The sequence below is a fragment of the Dendropsophus ebraccatus genome, chromosome 15 (assembly GCF_027789765.1).
Source record: "Dendropsophus ebraccatus isolate aDenEbr1 chromosome 15, aDenEbr1.pat, whole genome shotgun sequence".
Lineage (NCBI taxonomy): Eukaryota > Metazoa > Chordata > Amphibia > Anura > Hylidae > Dendropsophus > Dendropsophus ebraccatus.
This window is the reverse complement of record NC_091468.1, coordinates 429,013-451,303: the sequence shown is the minus strand read 5'-3', so window position 1 is coordinate 451,303 and position 22,291 is coordinate 429,013. Positions and strand designations below refer to the sequence as shown.

Sequence of the window (22,291 nt, the reverse complement as noted above, 5' to 3'; positions counted from 1 at the left end):
ATCTCCCCATCCACCTGTATACTATGTACGGTTACCTCAGGAAGAGACCGGAAACATCTCCCCATTCCCCTGTACACTATGTACAGTTACCTCAGGAAGAGACCGGAAACATCTCCCCATCCACCTGTACACTATGTACGGTTACCTCAGGAAGAGACCGGAAACCTCTCCCCATCCACCTGTATACTATGTACGGTTACCTCAGGAAGAGACCGGAAACATCTCCCCATCCCCCTGTACACTATGTACGGTTACCTCAGGAAGAGACCGGAAACATCTCCCCATCCACCTGTATACTATGTACGGTTACCTCAGGAAGAGACCGGAAACATCTCCCCCTCCACCTGTATACTATGTACGGTTACCTCAGGAAGAGACCGGAAACATCTCCCCCTCCACCTGTATACTATGTACGGTTACCTCAGGAAGACACCGGAAACATCTCCCCATCCACCTGTACACTATGTACGGTTACCTCAGGAAGAGACCGGAAACATCTCCCCCTCCACCTGTATACTATGTACGGTTACCTCAGGAAGAGACCGGAAACATCTCCCCCTCCACCTGTACACTATGTACGGTTACCTCAGGAAGAGACCGGAAACATCTCCCCATCTATCTGTACACTATGTATGGTTACCTCAGGAAGAGACCGGAAACATCTCCCCATCCACCTGTACACTATGTACGGTTACCTCAGGAAGAGACCGGAAACATCTCCCCATCCACCTGTATACTATGTACGGTTACCTCAGGAAGAGACCGGAAACATCTCCCCCTCCACCTGTACACTATGTACTGTTACCTCAGGAAGAGACCGGAAACATCTCCCCATCTATCTGTACACTATGTATGGTTACCTCAGGAAGAGACCGGAAACATCTCCCCATCCACCTGTACACTATGTACGGTTACCTCAGGAAGAGACCGGAAACATCTCCCCATCCACCTGTATACTATGTACGGTTACCTCAGGAAGAGACCGGAAACATCTCCCCCTCCACCTGTACACTATGTACGGTTACCTCAGGAAGAGACCGGAAACATCTCCCCATCCACCTGTATACTATGTACGGTTACCTCAGGAAGAGACCGGAAACATCTCCCCATCTATCTGTACACTATGTACGGTTACCTCAGGAAGAGACCGGAAACCTCTCCCCCTCCACCTGTATACTATGTACGGTTACCTCAGGAAGAGACCGGAAACATCTCCCCATCCACCTGTACACTATGTACGGTTACCTCAGGAAGAGACCGGAAACATCTCCCCATCCACCTGTACACTATGTACGGTTACCTCAGGAAGAGACCGGAAACATCTCCCCCTCCACCTGTATACTATGTACGGTTACCTCAGGAAGAGACCGGAAACATCTCCCCATCCACCTGTATACTATGTACGGTTACCTCAGGAAGAGACCGGAAACATCTCCCCTCCACCTGTATACTATGTACGGTTACCTCAGGAAGAGACCGGAAACATCTCCCCATCCACCTGTATACTATGTACGGTTACCTCAGGAAGAGACCGGAAACATCTCCCCATCTATCTGTACACTATGTACGGTTACCTCAGGAAGAGACCGGAAACATCTCCTCCTCCACCTGTATACTATGTACGGTTACCTCAGGAAGAGACCGGAAACATCTCCCCATCTATCTGTACACTATGTACGGTTACCTCAGGAAGAGACCGGAAACATCTCCTCCTCCACCTGTATACTATGTACGGTTACCTCAGGAAGAGACTGGAAACATCTCCCCATCCACCTGTATACTATGTACGGTTACCTCAGGAAGAGACCGGAAACATCTCCCCATTCCCTTGTACGCTTTGTATGCTGTTACCTTGGGAAGAGACCGGAAACCACAGCATCACCAGCTTCATCCATCATCCATCACCTTTTTGGCCTCAGGGTTTGTCTGCGTGAACGTTGCGTCAGCCGCTCTATGGCGGCTTTTCTTCTTCTTTGAACAGTTTTTTTTTTTTACAAGTGTTTTTGGTAAGCCCAGGGACCAAACAAATCTCTCACTTGCCAATTACCCCATAATAGTGGGCTTCATATAGACATCTGCACAGTCACCTCCAACCACCTTACATGTCTCAGTGATTGTCCTCACCTCCAGCTTATGGCAGGAGCGGTTTCTGCAGTGGAACGTCACGCTGCATGGCGGTCACCATATATCCTTGCGTCTTGTGTCATCCATCTTTGAAAAGTCTGGTATAATCTACAATGAAAACTTTTAAACTTTCTATAATATTTGGGCTTTCAATTACATTTTCATTTTTCACAATTTAAAATATCAAACACAATAAGTAACAAAAACATCTTTATTCAAAAATAACAAAAATTGTACGATGTTTAAAAAAAAAATTAAAACATCAAAATTGGCTACTCCCATTCACCTCTATCCCCTCCCCCATTTGAATCTACATCAAGAGGCAACAGAGATGCTGGGTTCAATGCACTTAGCAAAAATATCTATATATTGGGGGCATAAGCGTGCAGACTGGAGCCATGGATATGAGTTTGGCTTTATAGGGATAAGACAATATATAAAGTCATGAGCTAGTTTGCTATAATCATCACAAAACTGTTAACCCTAAAATAAAAACATTAAAAAATAAAACGTTACAATCGGCTAGTCCCATATAACCTTCTTTTGCTATAAATCAAATAAAACACACCTTAAAGATGAAATATAAAACATACAGTATATAGAATAATTCTTTTTGTCAGAACCTTCAGCCTAATTTGTACCATTATTAGCTGACATGAATCCATTCCTCCAGTTAGCGGCTCCTATCAGTAAGCAGAACGCTCTGGGCCTCACCTCTAACCTTGAGCAGTGAGCAGGAAAATCATAGATTACAAGAGGGGAAAAAAAAACTTCTTAGAAGTATCATACTTTGGGGACACACACAAAGAAAATCTGCTTACAATATATATTGGGATAGATATATTTACAAAAAAAATGTTTTTTTTCCTATAAAGTTACATAGAAACATATATTACAGTAGTAAGTTACTACAGGCTCCTTATACCATTGGGTTCTTAATAAGTGCACAAACTTCTGCGTTTGATCTTTACCAATTATCACTTTTCTCTTGACATTCCTAATAAACGTGCTTTTTCCTCTCTGACTCCTCCTGACACTTCCGTATAACAATCTTATACACTAATAGGTCTACTAGACCCCGATCTTTCAAACAGTCTCATTGCTTTTCCTTTCAACAAACCTTTGTCTAACTTTCTTCACCATCAGGTAATAACATTCACTAATAAATGTTCAAAACAGTTGTTAGACTCTATCGGAGAGTCCTGTGCCCGCCCCCTCAGTGACACTAAGCAGTATGGGCGGAGGACAGAAATGCCAGGAGTTAAAATGGCCACCGGACTAGATAACCGGATATAGGGGTGTTGGCTTAGGGTATGGTTTTGAGACGTGGATGATATGGGGAGTGGTTGGCTTTCCGTCGCCATCTTTGATTATAGAAAAGTGGCGTACATAAATAAGCAAATGTTCCACGGTTGGGACAACAGAAAATGATCAACATCTAAAGGGGAACACCAGCTTTGCAAGACTGGCTGAAATACAACCGTATATAATGTAGGAGCGTACATTACACTAACAGCTCTGATTCTTTTTCCTAATGCTGCTTGCATGTGATCTGCAGCCCTCAGAGCTGTTTAATGACCTTGTACAAAACATAACAAATAACACACACAAAAAAAACTTTGTATGCTGCTTCACTATGCAGCATTAATTAACCTCTTTTCAGCTCTCTCAGTACTGTATCTAGCAATGAGCTGGACTGTTCCCCTCATCCATCTCCACTTATATGGCATTGTACACTATTTGAATTTAGGCTGCCCGCTTCAAAAAGGCATTTTTTTTCTTACAATCAGGTCAGGGGCACTTTAAATCAAAGTAACTACTTTAACAGCTGACCAAGGTTAAGATTCCTGCAGAACAAAGGGTCTTTACGCCACCATTGGGGGTAGGTTGGCTCCTGCAGAACATAGGGTCTATACGCCACCATTGGGGGTAGGTTGGCTCCTGCAGAACATAGGGTCTATACGCCACCATTGGAGGTAGGTTGGCTCCTGCAGAACATACGGTCTATACGCCACCATTGGGGGTAGGTTTGCTTTTTGCAGGATCTAGGGTTTGTATACAGATATAAACTGGGTACAATGGTGTAACATAATGATGTGGCTTGGGTCTGCCACACACACTACAATATTCTGTCTTATCTAGATTTTGTTGGCCACCGGCACATGTCCACCCAGCTGGACCTGTGCTTCCCACCCATTATCCTGAATGTTTTCCTTCTGTCTGACCCTCTGGGTCTCATCTATCTACTCCACACCCTCCCCTCTTAGAACTCTAATCCTTGATTCCCCCTTAGGGATAGTACTTACATTAACCCCTAAGATTCCTGGAAATTCCAAGGACCCATTTGCCCCGCATGTTACATGTAGGTCTGGTTACCTACCCACAAGGCAAAAATAAGTGTGCACAGGAGTGTAAGGGGTTTCCCAGGTGTTGGTCAGAGAGCCAGAGGCTGGTGGGGCTAAGGCATGTATCTGCCTTCATATCAAACCTCCTCAAGATCTGTTCTAAGATCTTGCACTGCATCTTCTCATGCCCGTCGCTAACTATATCTTAGCTATTCAATTTCCCATAGCCCTCCCATAAAGATGATGAGTTCCTGTTTTTAGTGAACATCTGTCCCATTCTCGCACCCAGCCCTAGGTAGCTTATTGGGGATTGTCCAGACCTATCTAGGTCTTATAGTAGGCTCCTGCTTGCGGCGGGATGCCTTCCCTCTTTGCCATCCTCCTAAGCGGCGAGAATAATCCACGGGTCTACTGATCCATGGCGCCTACATCTTGTACCGAATCGACAGGGCACAAGCAAGGAGTGGAACCAATACAAGTACTATTTCAACCGGTCACCGAACAGATTGTTTTCACTTCCGGAACCCGTTCATACAGAGAGTCTATGTGCCTGCTGTCTGTGACCTCGCAGCTGTTCTCGATGCCATGCTGTATTACAAGGGTTAAGCAATAATCACAGCCTCCCCGTAGGAACGTACAAGGGATCATGTTCGGCAATCCCTTTCCTAATTCAGCATAAATACAGCAACAGCTTATCTCAATCACACCACAGTTTGCGACGGCAATGCGGCACTTTAACCTTGTCCTATCCTGGGTTACAGAGTTCTTTGTCTAACAAATAGACCCAGCATTACAGACATATAGAGAACGCAGGTGTGACTGGAATCTCATTAGATCCGTTCCCCTGAGGCACAGATAGTACGTAAGAAAGGAAAGTCTTTCTTACCTGGCCAGATATATCTGTGCGTCCGATGACGGATAAATCACCGCATCCCGTCTGTCTGCGTTCTGGTTTGCAAGAGGCGGAGTCCCTGCCATCGAGCGCCAAATTGATAAGTCTAAATTTAGATGTTGACCCCTCTCTATGGAGAAAAATTCAAAAACCCAGGTAGAGGATGGTTTTTGAATATACCTAGAGCTGTAACCTGCAGTATTACCAACTCGTCACTTATAAATCACGGACACAGATAAGACGATGTATCATGATTATAAGCCTGGAGAAATGGCCCAAGTTTTATTATGGTCATCACATTTTATAGACAGATAAAATATAGGGTGGTAACAAATGCTAATAAGACATAGATGAGGCGGTGCTAGTGATTTAGATATTCAGTCATGCGCAATGGCATCTATATTAGTATTCATTATTATTATTCAAAAAGGTCAAAACAATACATTCTGTACAAAGATACTTTTTCATGAATCCAAGAGCACAATGTATTTGTTTTCCATAAATTGTTTATAGATAAGAGTCTCTGGGTCCTTGGGGATTGTGTCTACAAATGATAACTTTCCAGGAGCTGTTCTAAGTGACGTGCGTCCAGCATTCCTCTTCTTCATCCAGAACATCTCTCTGTCACCCTCTGATCACGCTCTGATCATCTCCAGTCTCTTCAGAGGGCAATATATATAGGTGTAGTCATATAGGTACGGTGCAGGTAGGTAAAATCCCAATACCTGGCCTTATCAACTGGAGGGCAGCTCCCCCTCAGATGTGCACCCAGACACCTGTAAAATTATGGCGGCCATAGCACTATGCCAAGAAACTTTGACCACCAAGATTGATCACCTCCAAACAGACATTAACTGTCTACGTCATGACATAGATAAAATCAGAGATAGAACCGCTGAGGCAGAACGCCGCATAGGGGAAGTGGAGGATACCTCAACCAGTACTGCTGCTCTATCTAGATCCTTGCAGCAACAAGTCAAGGAGCTTCAGGCAAGAGCCGAAGATGCCGAAAATCGGAATCGGCGTAACAATGTACGCATATTAGGCCTCCCTGAGCGTGCTGAGGGTACAAACCCTGAGGCATTTGCAGAGGATCTGATCAGGAGAGTTTTGGACCCCATTGTGCTATCCCACTGCTTTATCATAGAGCGAGCACATCAGATACCCACATGCCCACCTCCTCCTGGTGCCCCCACAAGACCTTTCATCATGAAGGTGCTTAATTACAAGGACAGAGATGCCATCCTGGCTGCGGCACGCCGAAAAGGGAATGTTGTGTTAGAGAATGCACGCTTATCCTTCTACCCTGACTATACCACGGAAGTCCAAAAGAAGAGACGACAGTTTGCAGCAGTTAGAGCACGTCTTCGCGAGAAGGGACTTAAATATGCCATGCTCTATCCCACCAGGCTTCGTGTGCAAGATGGCAACATCACTCACTTCTTTACCACCCCAGAGGAGGCCTCCGGCTGGTTAGATGGTCGTCCGCGGGTCTCCACGGGAGGCCTGATTATCCTTTCATTGCCTGTTGCATTGTTTTTTTTCTCCCACAGACATGGGAGTGAGGATGTTTCTTCTCTGGACCATTCTCCCCAAGAGTCTTTTCTTCTGTCTCCAAGCCGGGAGTCAGACTCCAGCAACTATGTGACTTTAGAGTTTTTGGTTTTATATTTTCTTTGCATCACTGCGCAATGTTTTGCTACTTACCCAGAGACTGACCATTTGAAAGTGTTTTCTATATTGGTTTTGGTTTAGGGATACTGAAGCTCGACCATGTTGGGTGGGTTTGAGCAGGGTGGGTGTGGGAAGGGACTGTTATTGCATTTGTTGTCCTTGTATGATTGTGTGTGTGAATGTTGCCGGGGCTGTGCCTCTCCTCTCCTCCTTCTTTATACTACCACTACTATCACAAATGGCCACCTGTAGGATTATTTCCTGGAATGTCAGGGGATTGAATTGTAAGATTAAACGGGCCCTAGTTTTTAACTACCTTCGAAAATATAGTCCTGATGTTATTATACTCCAGTAGACCCATCTTAGAGGACAGAAAATCCTAGCTTTGAAGAGACCTTGGGTGGGAGCTGCCTACCATTCTGTATTTTCTAACTACGCCAGGGGTGTCTCGGTCTTGGCACACATCTGGATCCCTCAGGGCTACATGTGCAGATTAGAGGTCAGGAATATATCTTAGTAGGAATTTATATGCCCCCTCCCTTTAAAAGGGACATGTTAGACACCATCATGGCTAAGGTTGCAGGGAGAGACAAAAATGGGAGAGCGTTGGCGTTCCTGGCCAGGATCGAGACGCCACAAACAGTAGTGGCAGCATTACGCTTGGAAGATGGTACAGTTGTGATTGAGCCACAAGTTATATGTAACCAATTTGTACAATATTATTCCCAGCTATATGCCTCGCGCGCTAGAGCCTCGAGGGAGAGCTTGCTTGCCTACTTGGACAGGGTTGCTCTGCCCTCTCTGTCTATTTCTGACCGGTTAGACCTTAATGCCCCTATCACAGAGGCGGAGATACAGAGAGCTATCACTCAACTAGGACCCCACAAGGCTTCTGGCCCGGACGGCTTCCCGGCAGAGTGGTATAAACAATATGTGGAGCAACACAGCCCTAGACTGTTGACATTGTTCACCCATGCACTTGAGTCGTCCACCCTACCAGACTCGTTCTACGAGGCCACTATTGTGGTGATCTATATATCTGGGAAGCCGCCGGACCAATGTAGCTTATACCGTCCGATCTCTCTTATTAATCTGGATGCCAAAATTCTGGCAAAGGTTCTAGCGATAAGATTGGGCGCAGTGATCTTGTCCATAGTGGGAACAGACCAATCCGGATTCATGCCAGGCAAAACGACTGATATCAACATTAGGCGTCTTTATACCAACCTCCAATTGAGCCATGACAATGCTGGCAACAGAGTGATCGCTTCTCTAGACAATGAAAAAGCCTTTGACTCTTGAGTTTATGTGGCTAACACTGAAGCGGATGGGTATTCCTAAAAATTTCCTTAAGTGGCTTCAGGTACTATACAAAAGCCCAAGGGCCAAAGTGCTGGTTAATGGATGCCTGTCAGATCCCTTTCCACTGGGTCGTGGCACCAGGCAGGGGTGCCCTCTTTCGCCACTGCTGTTTGCTTTAATTATGGAGCCATTGTCGGGTCTGATCAATAGCAGCATGGCAATTGGGGGTTGGAATATTGCTGGCATCACTGAAAAATTGTCTCTCTATGCCGACGACATGCTGGTGTACTTGGCGGATCCGGGCCCTTCACTGGAAGCACTGCTACAGACGGTTGATGAGTTTGGCTCCTACTCTGGGCTTCGAGTGAATTGGTCCAAATCTGTACTATACCCGGTGGACTCTGTGGATCCCACCTCCATCACAGCATCCTCCTCCCTTATGGTGGTTGATAAGTTTGTGTATCTTGGTATTCTAATACACAAAGATGTACATTTATTTGCCTCCCTGAATATCACCCCTACAATGCAGGTGGTCACATGTAAATTAAAAGCCTGGGATACTCTCCCACTATCTCTGATAGGTCGTATCAATATTTTTAAAATGATTCTGCTACCCAAGTTGTTGTATCTCTACAGGGCAACACCGATTCCTTTGCCAAAAGCCCACTTTGTAGCCCTGGACAGACTCCTGACACCATTCCTGTGGAGCGGGCGCCCACCCAGACTAGCAAGAGCCACATTGAAGGCCCCATGGGAAAAGGGTGGCTTAGCCTTGCCCGATATGTATGCATACTACATGGCTGCCCAGTTGTCATATGCAGCATGGTGGGTCAGAGTAGATGCAAATAACCCTGCAGTGGTACTAGAAGCGGCCTTAGCTGGTTCATATGAGGCGCTCACAAACCTTATTTACAGCAAGGGCACTGCGTATATTCCACACCCTACTACTAATATGGCCATCACACTTCAGGTGTGGAATAGACTAGCTGAACCTTACCCCAGGAATGGTGAGGAGAATACTTGGTCGCCCTATATTCCCTTATGGATGAATGGCCATCTCCCAGAACTATTTAGTCTTCCAGATTTACCTTTTGGGCCCTGCGGGGACTTAAATATTTGGCCCAGTTGTTCCCAGAAGGTGTCTTCTCCACTTTCGCAGACCTTAAGCAAAGATTTAATCTTCCTCAGTCTGCCTTATTCCGATGCTTTCAGTTAAGACACGCTTGCAGAGTACAGTTTGGGGGGGAACGCATTACATTGGATTGTGGACCCATTGAAGGGGTGATACGTAGGGACCCTCTGCAGAAACCGATATCATCATTATACTCAACGTTAATGTCCATGCAAAGTGCCCCGATTGACAGCTCATTTGCCAAATGGCAGGCTGATATTCCCTCTCTTGAAGACCATCATCTTAAAGAATTGGTAAGCTATTGGAAAAAATCTGTAATATGTGCTAGAGACCAACTGATCCAGGTTAATTGTCTCCACAGAAAATACCTTACCTCAGTTAAATTAGTGCAGATGGGCAGCCTTTCAGTGGACACTTGCTCTAGGTGTGGTGGGGGGAAGGGTACATGGATCCATATGATTTGGCTTTGTCCAGTCATTCAAAACTTCTGGTCAAAAGTGCATCACTTACTGAATGCGGAGTTGGGGCTTCCGGGAGTATGAGCACCTGAAAATAGTCTTCTTGGTCTGGTAAATGATTTGGTACCTACTAAATATAGCCGTATTCTGTATAGGTTCCTGCTATATTATGCCCGTAAAACCATTCTACTGAATTGGAAACCTCCTAAGCGTCCTACTTTGTCCCAATGGCTGAAACTGGTAGATGACGTTTTGGAAATGTATAATGTTACGTATTCGTCAAGAGACACCCCTAAAAGGTTCTGTCACATTTGGGAACCTTGGTTATCTGCCAAAACAACTTTAGCTGGGTTGAGGGATGAGGCACAGCTCCCGAGCAATGTGTGAATGGAGTGAGCGAATGACTAGTACATGTGTTTCCTCAGATTCTAGAACAGGCAATATACATTGTTGAGGACTTTGATTTAGTTTATACCTGGCTGCCACATCTTGGGCACCCTTGCTTCATTAGACACTCTGTTGCATAGGCCGCTGTATAATAGTGAGTTGACCTGCATATTTTCCTTTGATCTGAGGGTTGAAATGTACTACTGCTGTACCCTTTTGCTCACTAGTATGGATGTTTTGTCTCTGTTGCTATTCGTTTATGCCTTTTACTGTTAAATCTTAAAAGCAATAAATAAAACCTTTTTAAAAAAAGTATGAGGTTTATCACATGTGCCGTACAAAGTGTCTGACTCCCTGCTGCACTGCAGAGACAATGTTCCTCCCATTGTCGGCTATAACACTTCCCACAGTTAGTTGACCTGGGCTCAGCCATTCATATATCTCCTCCCTGATGGTCCGGAGGAGATCCTGCCCACTGTGGCTCCGTTCACCCAGGCTCACAAAATGGAGGACAGCCTGAGAGCGCCGGGCCTGACATGGTTGGTAAGACACTGGGGCAGGTTCGACTGCAGTCAAAGCGGTGGATGGTTGCAAGGTGGTGGAGGCAGAACTTGTGCAGGACTGGCCCCCTAAAGCACCGTGGAGGTGACAGCGACAAGAATGGGCCAACTTTCTGATGGTCTTCTGGGGGGGATGTTGATCCAATGTACAGTAACAGACATGTACTGCCCTAGCCCATAATTAAAGGACCAGACATCAGCACTCGGGTGCACGGTCTTGGACACCAAGAATCCCAATGAGTCGCCAACATTTTTCTCTTCTCGCCCTATTATGGCACCCCTGGAGAGGACCACCTCCTCCCATTGGACAGGAAACAGGACCACTGGACCTTTAATAGAAGCTCACCGTCTCACTCATGACAGTTTCTGTTTCCTGTCACATGGGAGCAGGACGGGCAGGTGGTCTTTCCACCTGAATGCTGGATTCCTTTTTAAGAAGAAGGACTGGGGCACCTGGCGTTACCTTTATGCCGACATCCCGGCTGTAGAAGACTCTGCTGCTGAAGCCACAGCCAAGTCTGTGCCTTAGCCCCCGCACCTCCGGAAGAGGGTCCCCATGCTCCCCCGGCGCCTGCAGGAGCGGGGCTGTGAGTCTCCAGTTGCTTGCCTGCCTGTGCGGGATGGCGTGCGCGTGTGGCCCATGTGACCTGCTGCCGAGTGCGTGTGCGCAGGCGTGCTTACGGGATCCCTGAGAGTTGGGAATACCCGTAGGCCATGCTTACGGCATCCGGGCTGTGCCGGTCAGTGAGAGGGAGCATTCCTGGGCACGGGAGGGTGTGCCGCATCAGCGGAGGGGGGGGCGGGGCCAGCAAGCCTTCACTTGTTTGGCGCCAGATTTAAAAATGGACACTGTTCACTAGTTCAGTGTATGTCCAGGTTTCTTTTGGTGTACTGGAATACTGCCTTTGGAGTGGTATTCTGCTGTTGGCTCCTGTTCACTTAAACAAGTGTTTTACTATGGAGTCCCAAGGCGCTGAGACATCTGAAAGCCCTCAACCTGTGGCTGCTGCGGTATGGTATGGGTAAGAGGGGTTCCCCCCAATCAGTTCATTTTTTTAAACTTATATTTTGATCAGTATTATTTTGTTTTTCCCATCCATCAAAGCATAAAGACTTTGATATCTAATGAATGGTCCCTCCCGGATAGAAAATTCTTAGTACCTCGGGCTGTAAGTTTTCACAGAAGATGAGTTTTATACAAAGTTCATTTTATATGCTATTCTTTTGTATTATATCTTCTATTTTTATTTCAGTATAAAAGAAAATATCCATTTAGCGCTGAGGAATCAGAGACTTGGGATATGGCGCCTAAGATTGATCCTCCGGTGGCGAAGCTTACTCGTACGGACGCGCTGCCGTTTGAAGATTCAGCATCCATGAAGGACCTGATGGATAAAAGGGCAGAGGTTTACTTAAGCAAGAACTGGGAGGACACCACTGCCACATTTAAACCCCTCATCGCTACAACTTCAGTAGCAAGGTCGATGGAGATCTGGATGACACAGCTAAAGGAGCAGATCAGATCCGGTGCCAGTAGGGACGATTTGCTGGCCAGATTTCCGATCATCGAGAACTCTATCCTTCATGGCCGAGGCTTTGGCAGATGCCTTAAAACTTTCTGCCAGGTCAGCGGCACTTTCCAATTCGGCTAGGAGAACACTGTGGCTTAGAGACTGGAAGGGGGATGTAACATCTAGAGCTAAGCTTTGTGGAGTCCCCTGTGAGGGGAGTCTCCTCTTCGGTTCAGCTTTAGAGGTGTTGGAAAAAGCCTCAGATAAGAAGAAGGGCTTTCCACTTGTCTCCACCCAGACACCTACACCTGCCAGAGGCAGAAGAGCCAGAGGAGGCGCCCAGGTGGGGAGAAAGGATTGGAGACCCCCTAAGAAAGGTAGAGGAGGTGATACTTCCAAAAAGCCTTCACAATGACGCCAGATTCCTGTGGGAGGGTGATTAACCTTTTTCTGTTCTGAATGGTGTAAATTTCGAACAGTTCCTTTGTTTGCAATATAATAAAGCATGGCCTTAAAATTTCTTTTTTGTCCTCCCCAGGAGAAAGATTTATCATAACTAACCTTACCTCTAATCCTGAAAAGCATGCAGCTATGGTGACCGAAGTTGCCTAATAAGACCCCATCTCAACATTGCAAATTCCTCAGGATCTGTTTAGATTCTGTGTCGTAGAAGTCCTTTCTGCCTGACAATAAAATATCCCTGGGTATCCTCAAGGTTCAGGAGCTTATAAATCACCCACAGGTTTTTATCAGAAAAGCCATGTTGGTATTGGGTCTTCTCACGTCATGCATTCCGGCAGTTCAGTGGGCCCAGTACAATTCAAGAACCTTACAAGCACAGGTCTAAGAAGTCTGGAATGGGTGCAATGACAGCCTAGACGATTTATTTGTTTTGTCTCCACAGACCCTCAGGTCCCTATCATGGTGGATAAAAAGAGACAACTTAGACAAGGGACTTCCATGGAACATCCAGGATCTATTAACAATAACGGCGGATGCAAGTCCTTACGGTTGGGGAGCTCACTCAGACTCCCTGGTTCTGCAAGGAACCTGCAACCCGGAACACTCCAGGGACTCGCAGAACATAAAAGAACTAAGGGCAGTGTTCCTGGCGTTAGCACAATCCCTTCCAGTGATCCGAGGAAGAAATGTAAGGATTCTTATGGACAAAGCGACCGCGGTGGCATATCTAAATCACCAGGGTGGCACAAGGTCATGAGAACTTATGAGGATTTCACATTTCATCTTCAAGTTGGCAGAACTCCATCTTCTCTCCCTGACTGCTCTACATCTCAGAGGAATAGGCAATTACAAAGCAGACTTCCTAAGCAGACACCAACTCCATCAGGGGGAGTGGGAACTAAACCAGGAAGTGTTCCACCAAATTTGTCTTCTCTGGGGCCTCCCACAGATAGACCAGTTTGCCTCCCGTCAAAACAGAAAGATCAGAACCTTCTATTCTCTTTGCCAGTTGGACAGGCCGCAAGCCTTGGATGCCCTAGTACAACCATGGCAAACAGGCCTGCTTTACGCTTTTCCTCCAATACGACTCCTTCCCCGTGTCATCAGGGAGATCAGGCAGGACAGAGCGCACGTAATACTGAAAATGTAAAAAAAAAAAGGTGTTTTTAAAATAAATAAAAAAAATAATAAAGGTTCTAATAATCCCCCCTTTACCATTTTTTCAAAGAAGTAAAAAAAAAAGAAAAGAAAGAACATACATGTATATGGCATCCATTGCATGCGTAATTGTCTGAACTATAAAATGTAACAGTGATCAAAACGTCACATAAATAAAAATGTAGGGGGAACATATCTGCAGTCAGGGAGGAGGGAAATTATATTTGTATTTTTATTAGTTTTTTTTCTCAAACTTTATTTAGTATCGAATTGGTATTGAGTATCGAAACTGATATCGGTATCTAACTCAAAATTTTGGTATTGTCACATCCCTAATCCACAGTGATAAGCCCAAAAAGTGGCACCGAACACATAAAAACTAAGACAACCGTAAAAATATCAACTCAACGAACAAAAACAAAAAGAAAACCCAACCAGCCGCACAGCTACAGAGGGAGAAAACTGCACCCCCAGTCTCAATCAGAACTGTCTGACACACGGATAAGCCACAGATTTAAAGAATAAGTAGACTTACCATGTTTCAGTGGAGGTGATCAGTCTCCTATGTCAGCCAGTCCTTTTCCTCTGGTGAGTGGCAGGCGGTCGATCTCTAGAGTTCTGCGTCCCCCAGAGTACCACCCCGTACGGGCCACCACTGACCAGGTGAGATTTGCTTTTCATCTCCCTTATTTCCAAGTGACACTCCCTGTCCAAATTAAGTAAGCTAATGCTGCGTTTACACGTAACGATTATCGTGCGAATTTGCGTGATAACGGTCGAATGCGAACGATCGTACGTGTAAACGCAGCGAACGATCGAACGACGCACGATAAATCGTACATTTTGATCTTTCATCGGGTCATCAAATCGTCGTTCATCGTACGCAAAAAATTCGCAAATCGTTCCGTGTGAACAGTCGTTCGCCGATTTAACCAATGTGTGAGATAGGCTTAAACGATCGCAGTGCGAATTTTCGTACGATATATCGTACCATCTAAACACTGATCGTTATAAAAAAAAAAACGTAAATCCGACATAGCTAATCGTACGATCGGGCTAATAATCGTTATGTGTAAACGCAGCATAAGCGCTAGTGATGAGGAAATGACACCAGGAAAAAAGACAGTATAACCTCCTCACTAGCTGAGTTTAAGAGTGCGCACTCACGCTTTATTTGGTTTCACAAGAATTATATATAACTATTAAAACAGGTCGGGGTTTCAAGTCACAAGACGCATACATGTCACACTCTGATTGGTCACAAGACACATACATGTCACACTCTGATTGGTCACAAGACACATACATGTCACACTCTGATTGGTCACAAGACACATACATGTCACACTCTGGTCACAAGACGCATACATGTCACACTCTGATTGGTCACAAGACACATACATGTCACACTCTGATTGGTCACAAGACACATACATGTCACACTCTGGTCACAAGACACATACATGTCACACTCTGGTCACAAGACACATACATGTCACACTCTGATTGGTCACAAGACACATACATGTCACACTCTGATAGGTCACAAGACACATACATGTCACACTCTGATTGGTCACAAGACGCATACATGTCACACTCTGGTCACAAGACGCATACATGTCACACTCTGGTCACAAGACGCATACATGTCACACTCTGGTCACAAGACACATACATGTCACACTCTGATTGGTCACAAGACGCATACATGTCACACTCTGGTCACAAGACACATACATGTCACACTCTGATTGGTCACAAGACGCATACATGTCACACTCTGATTGGTCACAAGACACATACATGTCACACTCTGGTCACAAGACGCATACATGTCACACTCTGATTGGTCACAAGACACATACATGTCACACTCTGATTGGTCACAAGACGCATACATGTCACACTCTGGTCACAAGACGCATACATGTCACACTCTGGTCACAAGACACATACATGTCACACTCTGGTCACAAGACACATACATGTCACACTCTGGTCACAAGACACATACATGTCACACTCTGGTCACAAGACACATACATGTCACACTCTGATTGGTCACAAGACACATACATGTCACACTCTGTTCAGTGCAAAAAAAGGAAAAAAATTAAAGCACTTTCCCCACAAAGACCCTCCGGTCTACAAAGTAATATACAAAAAAAGAACTAGATGCAATAGTTACCCGTCCCAGTGTCCAATTGGAACAACATTATATAAGTCCAACAGCACGGTAACAGCATCACACATAGGCGGTAGTATGGAAAAAAAAGGAAAACTTTATTCCAGCATGGCACACATAGTGACGTTTCAACCATACATAGCTAAGATCACAGCATAGTATATAAGGGAACATCAGCCAATAGGAAAATTCCAGGAATTAGCAAACATTAACCCTTCATAATCCTGTGTTCTAAAACATCTATACATTTCCTTTATTTAAACATATCAAAAGTGCATTAAACATATCTAAAGAGTTAAACCACTCACAGTAGCGTTAGTCTCCAGCAGGTGTTGTCGCTATCAGGGCAGAGGAGGAGCGCGCTATGCACAGGCGCCGGCGTCCTGCGGCGCATACTGCGCATGTGCTAGACATAAACCAATCGCAGCGTGGTGGGTGTCACTGACAGCGATCATGTGATCGCCGCCATAGCAACCCTACACGCTAAACCTGATAGGTGTCAGCCGACCCATACAAATAAGGGTTATCAGTTCATCAAAGTAATAAAGTTCAATGTGGAGGAAGTCATGTACATCATCGTCTCACGTCACCGCCGATCTTCATCACTCAGCGCACAGGGTCACATCTGGAACACTCCATGTCCGCACACCAGCAGTGTCAAAGCGCTGAGGACTCCATAGTCCTTGTTAGTCACAATTAGATCTCTTCTTGCCCGCACACCAACAACAGCACGTCACTGCGGATAGCATAGACCTTGTCAATCAGCTCCAAGTCATCAGTTGCATACTGTAGCACACAGGATACAATCCATATCAGACTTAAGTCCAACGTTGAGCGTTGCGGTTCCATCAGTCCATAAGCGTAAATACACACACAGCTAGTGCGCGTGTTCGCTGATCAGACATACACTTGGATCCGCCATATGCAGCAGTCAGACTTGGATATAGGTTCTTATAGCTTTGTTACACTCAGAGACTATAGCAACCCCAAAAAGAGTCATCACAGGAATCAGCATGGGAAATAGCGAGACGTCTTCCACTTATCACATCATAGGGTGCGGCTGACACCACATCAGGATCATAAACTAAGATAAACTCCTCAATGTCAACGCTCCACAAATAGCGAATCCACGGAGAGCAACCGCATACAATCTGTACAAAAATAAAATAGAATTAGTAAAAATATATATACATCTAAAATCATTAAAAACAATAAGGTCCTAACTATAAGCACTCATATATACGGACTAGACATATCACATACCAAGTAGCACCTTAGATTCCAAATTTAAGCCTCTAGGACTCATCGTATCCAACAAAAAGATCCATTTCAATTCTAGCTTCTTTAATCTCAATGTCCTATCTCCCCCTCTCACAAGCGGTGGGACACCATCAATTACCCGAAATTGTAACTGGCTTATGGCGCTTCTCGCTTCCAGAAAATGTTGTGGGACTGGTAACTCAGTTTTTCCTGTCCGAATAGTACTCTTAGGGTGGTATTACACAAAGCGATTTTTTTCAATTAACGATAAACGATCTCCAACGATCGCAATAGCGGTTGCCTAATAATCGTTCGTTTTACTACACGGAAAGATTATCGGTTGAATTGGAGCAACAAAGTTCAAGAACACTCCCCTTTCAATTTGCGAATGAACAGAGAACGGCTAACGACATCTTATTCAAACGAACGATGTGCGAACGATGTGTAAAAGACAAACGATAAAAATAGATTCAAAACCTATTAAACGACCAACGACCAATCGTTCGTCGTTTAATTGTTGTCTACTATTACACTTAAAGACAATCGTTCAAATACGACCGATTGAACGATTATTCGAACGATAATCGCTTCGTGTAATACCACCCTTATGCTTCTGTATCCTCAGATAAAAGACTTTAATAAATTCCCACAACAGGAGCAGTTCAGACAAGGAAAGCATCGTGTCTTACATGTCGACATTGTTGTTTGTACACGGCCCTTGGAAATGCCTATGTCTGATTTCACAACTGTGTCTTTAATGTTGCGTGAATGTTTATAAGACCTCAGAGGGGGGAGTTTAAATTCCTCCACCTTCGGGCAACTTTTTGCATATATACCCCAATTTTTTCTCAAAACATTAGCAATTCTACCATTCAATGAACAAAGCGTGGAAATAAATGGAATTCATTTTTCAGCAGAACGTGTTTTAGATTTAAACAGGTCAGATGTACATACAGACAGGGCTCTACTCTTGTGCTGTTGTACTAGCTGTGGAGGGTGACCCCTAGCAATAAACTTATGGCACATGGTGTTTAGCCTTGATCACATGATCGCTGTCAGTGACACCCACCACGCTGCGATTGGTTTATGTCTAGCACATGCGCAGTATGCGCCGCAGGACGCCGGCGCCTGTGCATAGCGCGCTCCTCCTCTGCCCTGATAGCGACAACACCTGCTGGAGACTAACGCTATTGTGAGTGGTTTTAACTCTTTAGATACGTTTAATGCACTTTTGACATGTTTAAATAAAGGAAATGTATAGATGTTTTAGAACACAGGATTATGAAGGGTTAATGTTTGCTAATTCCTGGAATTTTCCTATTGGCTGATGTTCCCTTATATACTATGGTGTATTCTTACCTATGTATGGTTGAAACGTCACTATGTGTGCCATGCTGGAATAAAGTTTTCCTTTTTTTCCCATACTCCCGCCTATGTGAGATGCTGTTACCGTGCTGTTGGACTCTGATTGGTCAGTCCATAGATGGTCAGTGGCTTCCTGTCCTGCGCAGTCAGGCAGGTACAATGTGATGTTTACCATATATTCTTTATAGATAAGTGTCTGGTTCTTGTGTCTGTGTTGTGGCTACGAAGTAGGTTCATGGCGCTTTTCTCATCGGCGTGCTGCCATCATTCCTCTCCTAGAAGCAGATACAAGGCTGAAGCCATTTTAGGGATTACAATGTTTTTACCCCAAGTAATAACCCCTTCATGGCCACCTTCACAATACAATGTCCGATCACAGGGAGAGAGGCTTTACAGTGAGAGCGGTACAATGTCCGATCACAGGGAGAGAGGCTTTACAGTGAGAGCGGTACAATGTCCGATCACAGGGAGAGAGGCTTTACAGTAAGAGCGATACAATGTCCGATCACAGGGAGAGAGGCTTTACAGTAAGAGCGATACAATGTCCGATCACAGGGAGAGAGAGAGAGAGGCTTTACAGTAAGAGCGGTACAATGTCCGATCACAGAGAGAGAGGCTTTACAGTAAGAGCGATACAATGTCCGATCACAGAGAGAGGCTTTACAGTAAGAGCGATACAATGTCTGATCAAGTCTTATCTTTGCTGTGTTGCAGATCACGTGGAGCTGGTGAAGAAGACCATGGCAGGGGTGAAGCTCCCAACTATTTCGGTCCCTGTTTGGGCGCAGCAGCTTTCTGACGCAGACTGGGAGCACCTGGTTCACCAGACCATTCAGTCCCGCTCCGCCATGTGCCCTCCCAGCAAGAAATGAGATGTGGACTATAAATAGTGTGTATACATGTATACCGTCTGTACTCCCTCCATGTAAATACATCCTGACTCTGAAGCAAAAAATTGTGCACAGTGTTTTTTCCCGCACCCACCACCTACGCCAACCCCCCCCCCCATATCAGTCACAGGGAAGCCTAATCACCGCCACTAAACCACCAATGACGGTTTTAAAGGACATTTGAATGTAGCTGTCAGTTTTGACAGCTGCATTTAAAGGTCTAATTAGCGGGCGTGCCAATCCGCCCACTAGGGATGAGCGAACCTGGAGCAGCTGGAGTCCATCCGAACCCAAACGTTCGGCATTTGACTAGCGGCGGCTGCTGAACTTGGATAAAGCTCTAAGGTTCTCTGGAAAACATGGATACAGACAATGACTATATCCATGATTTCCACATAGCCTTAGCGCTTTATCCAACTTCAGCAGCCACCGCTAATCAAATGCCGAACGTTTGGGTTCGGATGGACTCCAGCTGCTCCAGGTTCTCTCATCTCTACCGCCCACTAGTATCCGCGGTCGCCGGCTCCACATAGCAGTAGAGTGGTGGGATATTGAGCAGGGCCGTGGTGCGACCCCCTCTCTGAATCCCGGGAGCAGACACAGGCCGTACAGGTATGGTAGGGGTCTCAAACTCAATTTACCCGGGGGCCCTGGAGGTAGAGTCTGGGATGCTTCAGATTTTCCGCAAGAAAAGCTCTTAGGGGTGTATGACTATACGGGGGGGGGGGGAAGGGGGGGTAGGATGACTATACAGGGGGAGGGGATGACTACAGGGGTGTATGACTATACGGGGGGATAGGGGTGTATGACTATACAGGGGGGATAGGGGTGTATGACTATACAGGGGGGATAGGGGTGTATGACTATACAGGGGGGATAGGGGTGTATGACTATACAGGGGGGATAGGGGTGTATGACTATACGGGGGGAATAGGGGTGTATGACTATACAGGGGGGATAGGGGTGTATGACTATACAGGGGGGCGGATAGGGGTGTATGACTATACAGGGGGGGATAGGGGTGTATGACTATACGGGGGGGGATAGGGGTGTATGACTATATGGGGGGGATAGGGGTGTATGACTATACAGGGGGGGATAGGGGTGTATGACTATATGGGGGGGATAGGGGTGTATGACTATACAGGGGGGGATAGGGGTGTATGACTATATGGGGGGGATAGGGGTGTATGACTATATGGGGGGGATAGGGGTGTATGACTATACGGGGGGGGGGGGATAGGGGTGTATGACTATACGGGGGGGGGGGATAGGGGTGTATGACTATACAGGGGGGGGGATAGGGGTGTATGACTATACAGGGGGGGCGGGATAGGGGTGTATGACTATACAGGGGCGGATAGGGGTGTATGACTATACAGGAGGGGGGATAGGGGTGTATGACTATACGGGGGGAATAGGGGTGTATGACTATACAGGGGGAGGGGATGACTACAGGGGGGTATGACTATACAGGGGGGGATAGGGGTGTATGACTATACAGGGGGGGATAGGGGTGTATGACTATACAGGGGGGATAGGGGTGTATGACTATACAGGGGGGGGATAGGGGTGTATGACTATACAGGGGGGAGGATAGGGGTGTATGACTATACAGGGGGGGGATAGGGGTGTATGACTATACAGGGGGGGGATAGGGGTGTATGACTATACGGGGGGGATAGGGGTGTATGACTATACAGGGGGGGATAGGGGTGTATGACTATACAGGGGGGATAGGGGTGTATGACTATACAGGGGGGGATAGGGGTGTATGACTATACAGGGGGGGATAGGGGTGTATGACTATACAGGGGGGATAAAGGTGTATGACTATACAGGGGGGGGATAGGAGTGTATGACTATACGGGGGGGGGTAGGGGTGTATGACTATACGGGGGGGATAGGGGTGTATGACTATACGGGGGGGATAGGGGTGTATGACTATACGGGGGGGGATAGGGGTGTATGACTATACGGGGGGGGATAGGGGTGTATGACTATACAGGGGGGGATAGGGGTGTATGACTATACAGGGGGGGATAGGGGTGTATGACTATACAGGGGGGGATAGGGGTGTATGACTATACGGGGGGGAGCACATAGGTAGTCAGAGTAGGACCACTTTAAGCTCTTCTTTTAAACTATTTCTAAAGTAGTAAAATAAAATAAAAAGCCCATAACCTGCTGTCACCATAATAGTGTAGCTTTTTCTCATACTTGGGTATCGAATTGGTATCGAGTATCGAAATAAAAAATTGAGTATTGGTATCGAACTCAAAATTCTGGTATCGTGACATCACTAGTATACACACTGACCTATATACAGTGTATACACACTGACCTATATACCCTGCATATCCCTGTATACACACTGACCTATATACCCTGCATATCCCTGTATACACACTGACCTATATACCCTGCATATCACTGTATACACTGACCTATATACCCTGCATATCCCTGTATACACACTGACCTATATACCTGCATATCCCTGTATACACACACTGACCTATATACCCTGCATATCCCTGTATACACACTGACCTATATACCCTGCATATCCCTGTATACACA

The 22,291-nt window shown here is 45.8% G+C and overlaps 1 protein-coding gene across 2 annotated transcripts in view; it reads left to right on the top strand.

The window, feature by feature from the left end:
• MEA1 (male-enhanced antigen 1) overlaps positions 1 to 19,792 on the top strand; it is a 76,095-nt gene extending 56,303 nt beyond the window's left edge. For both annotated transcript variants that reach the window (XM_069955560.1, XM_069955561.1), the window contains exon 4: positions 19,533 to 19,792. In XM_069955560.1, the coding sequence (XP_069811661.1) occupies positions 19,533 to 19,690 (158 nt within the window). In that variant the 3' untranslated portion in view covers positions 19,691 to 19,792. The remainder of the gene's footprint in view (positions 1 to 19,532) is intronic.
• The last annotated feature ends 2,499 nt before the right edge of the window (positions 19,793 to 22,291 follow it).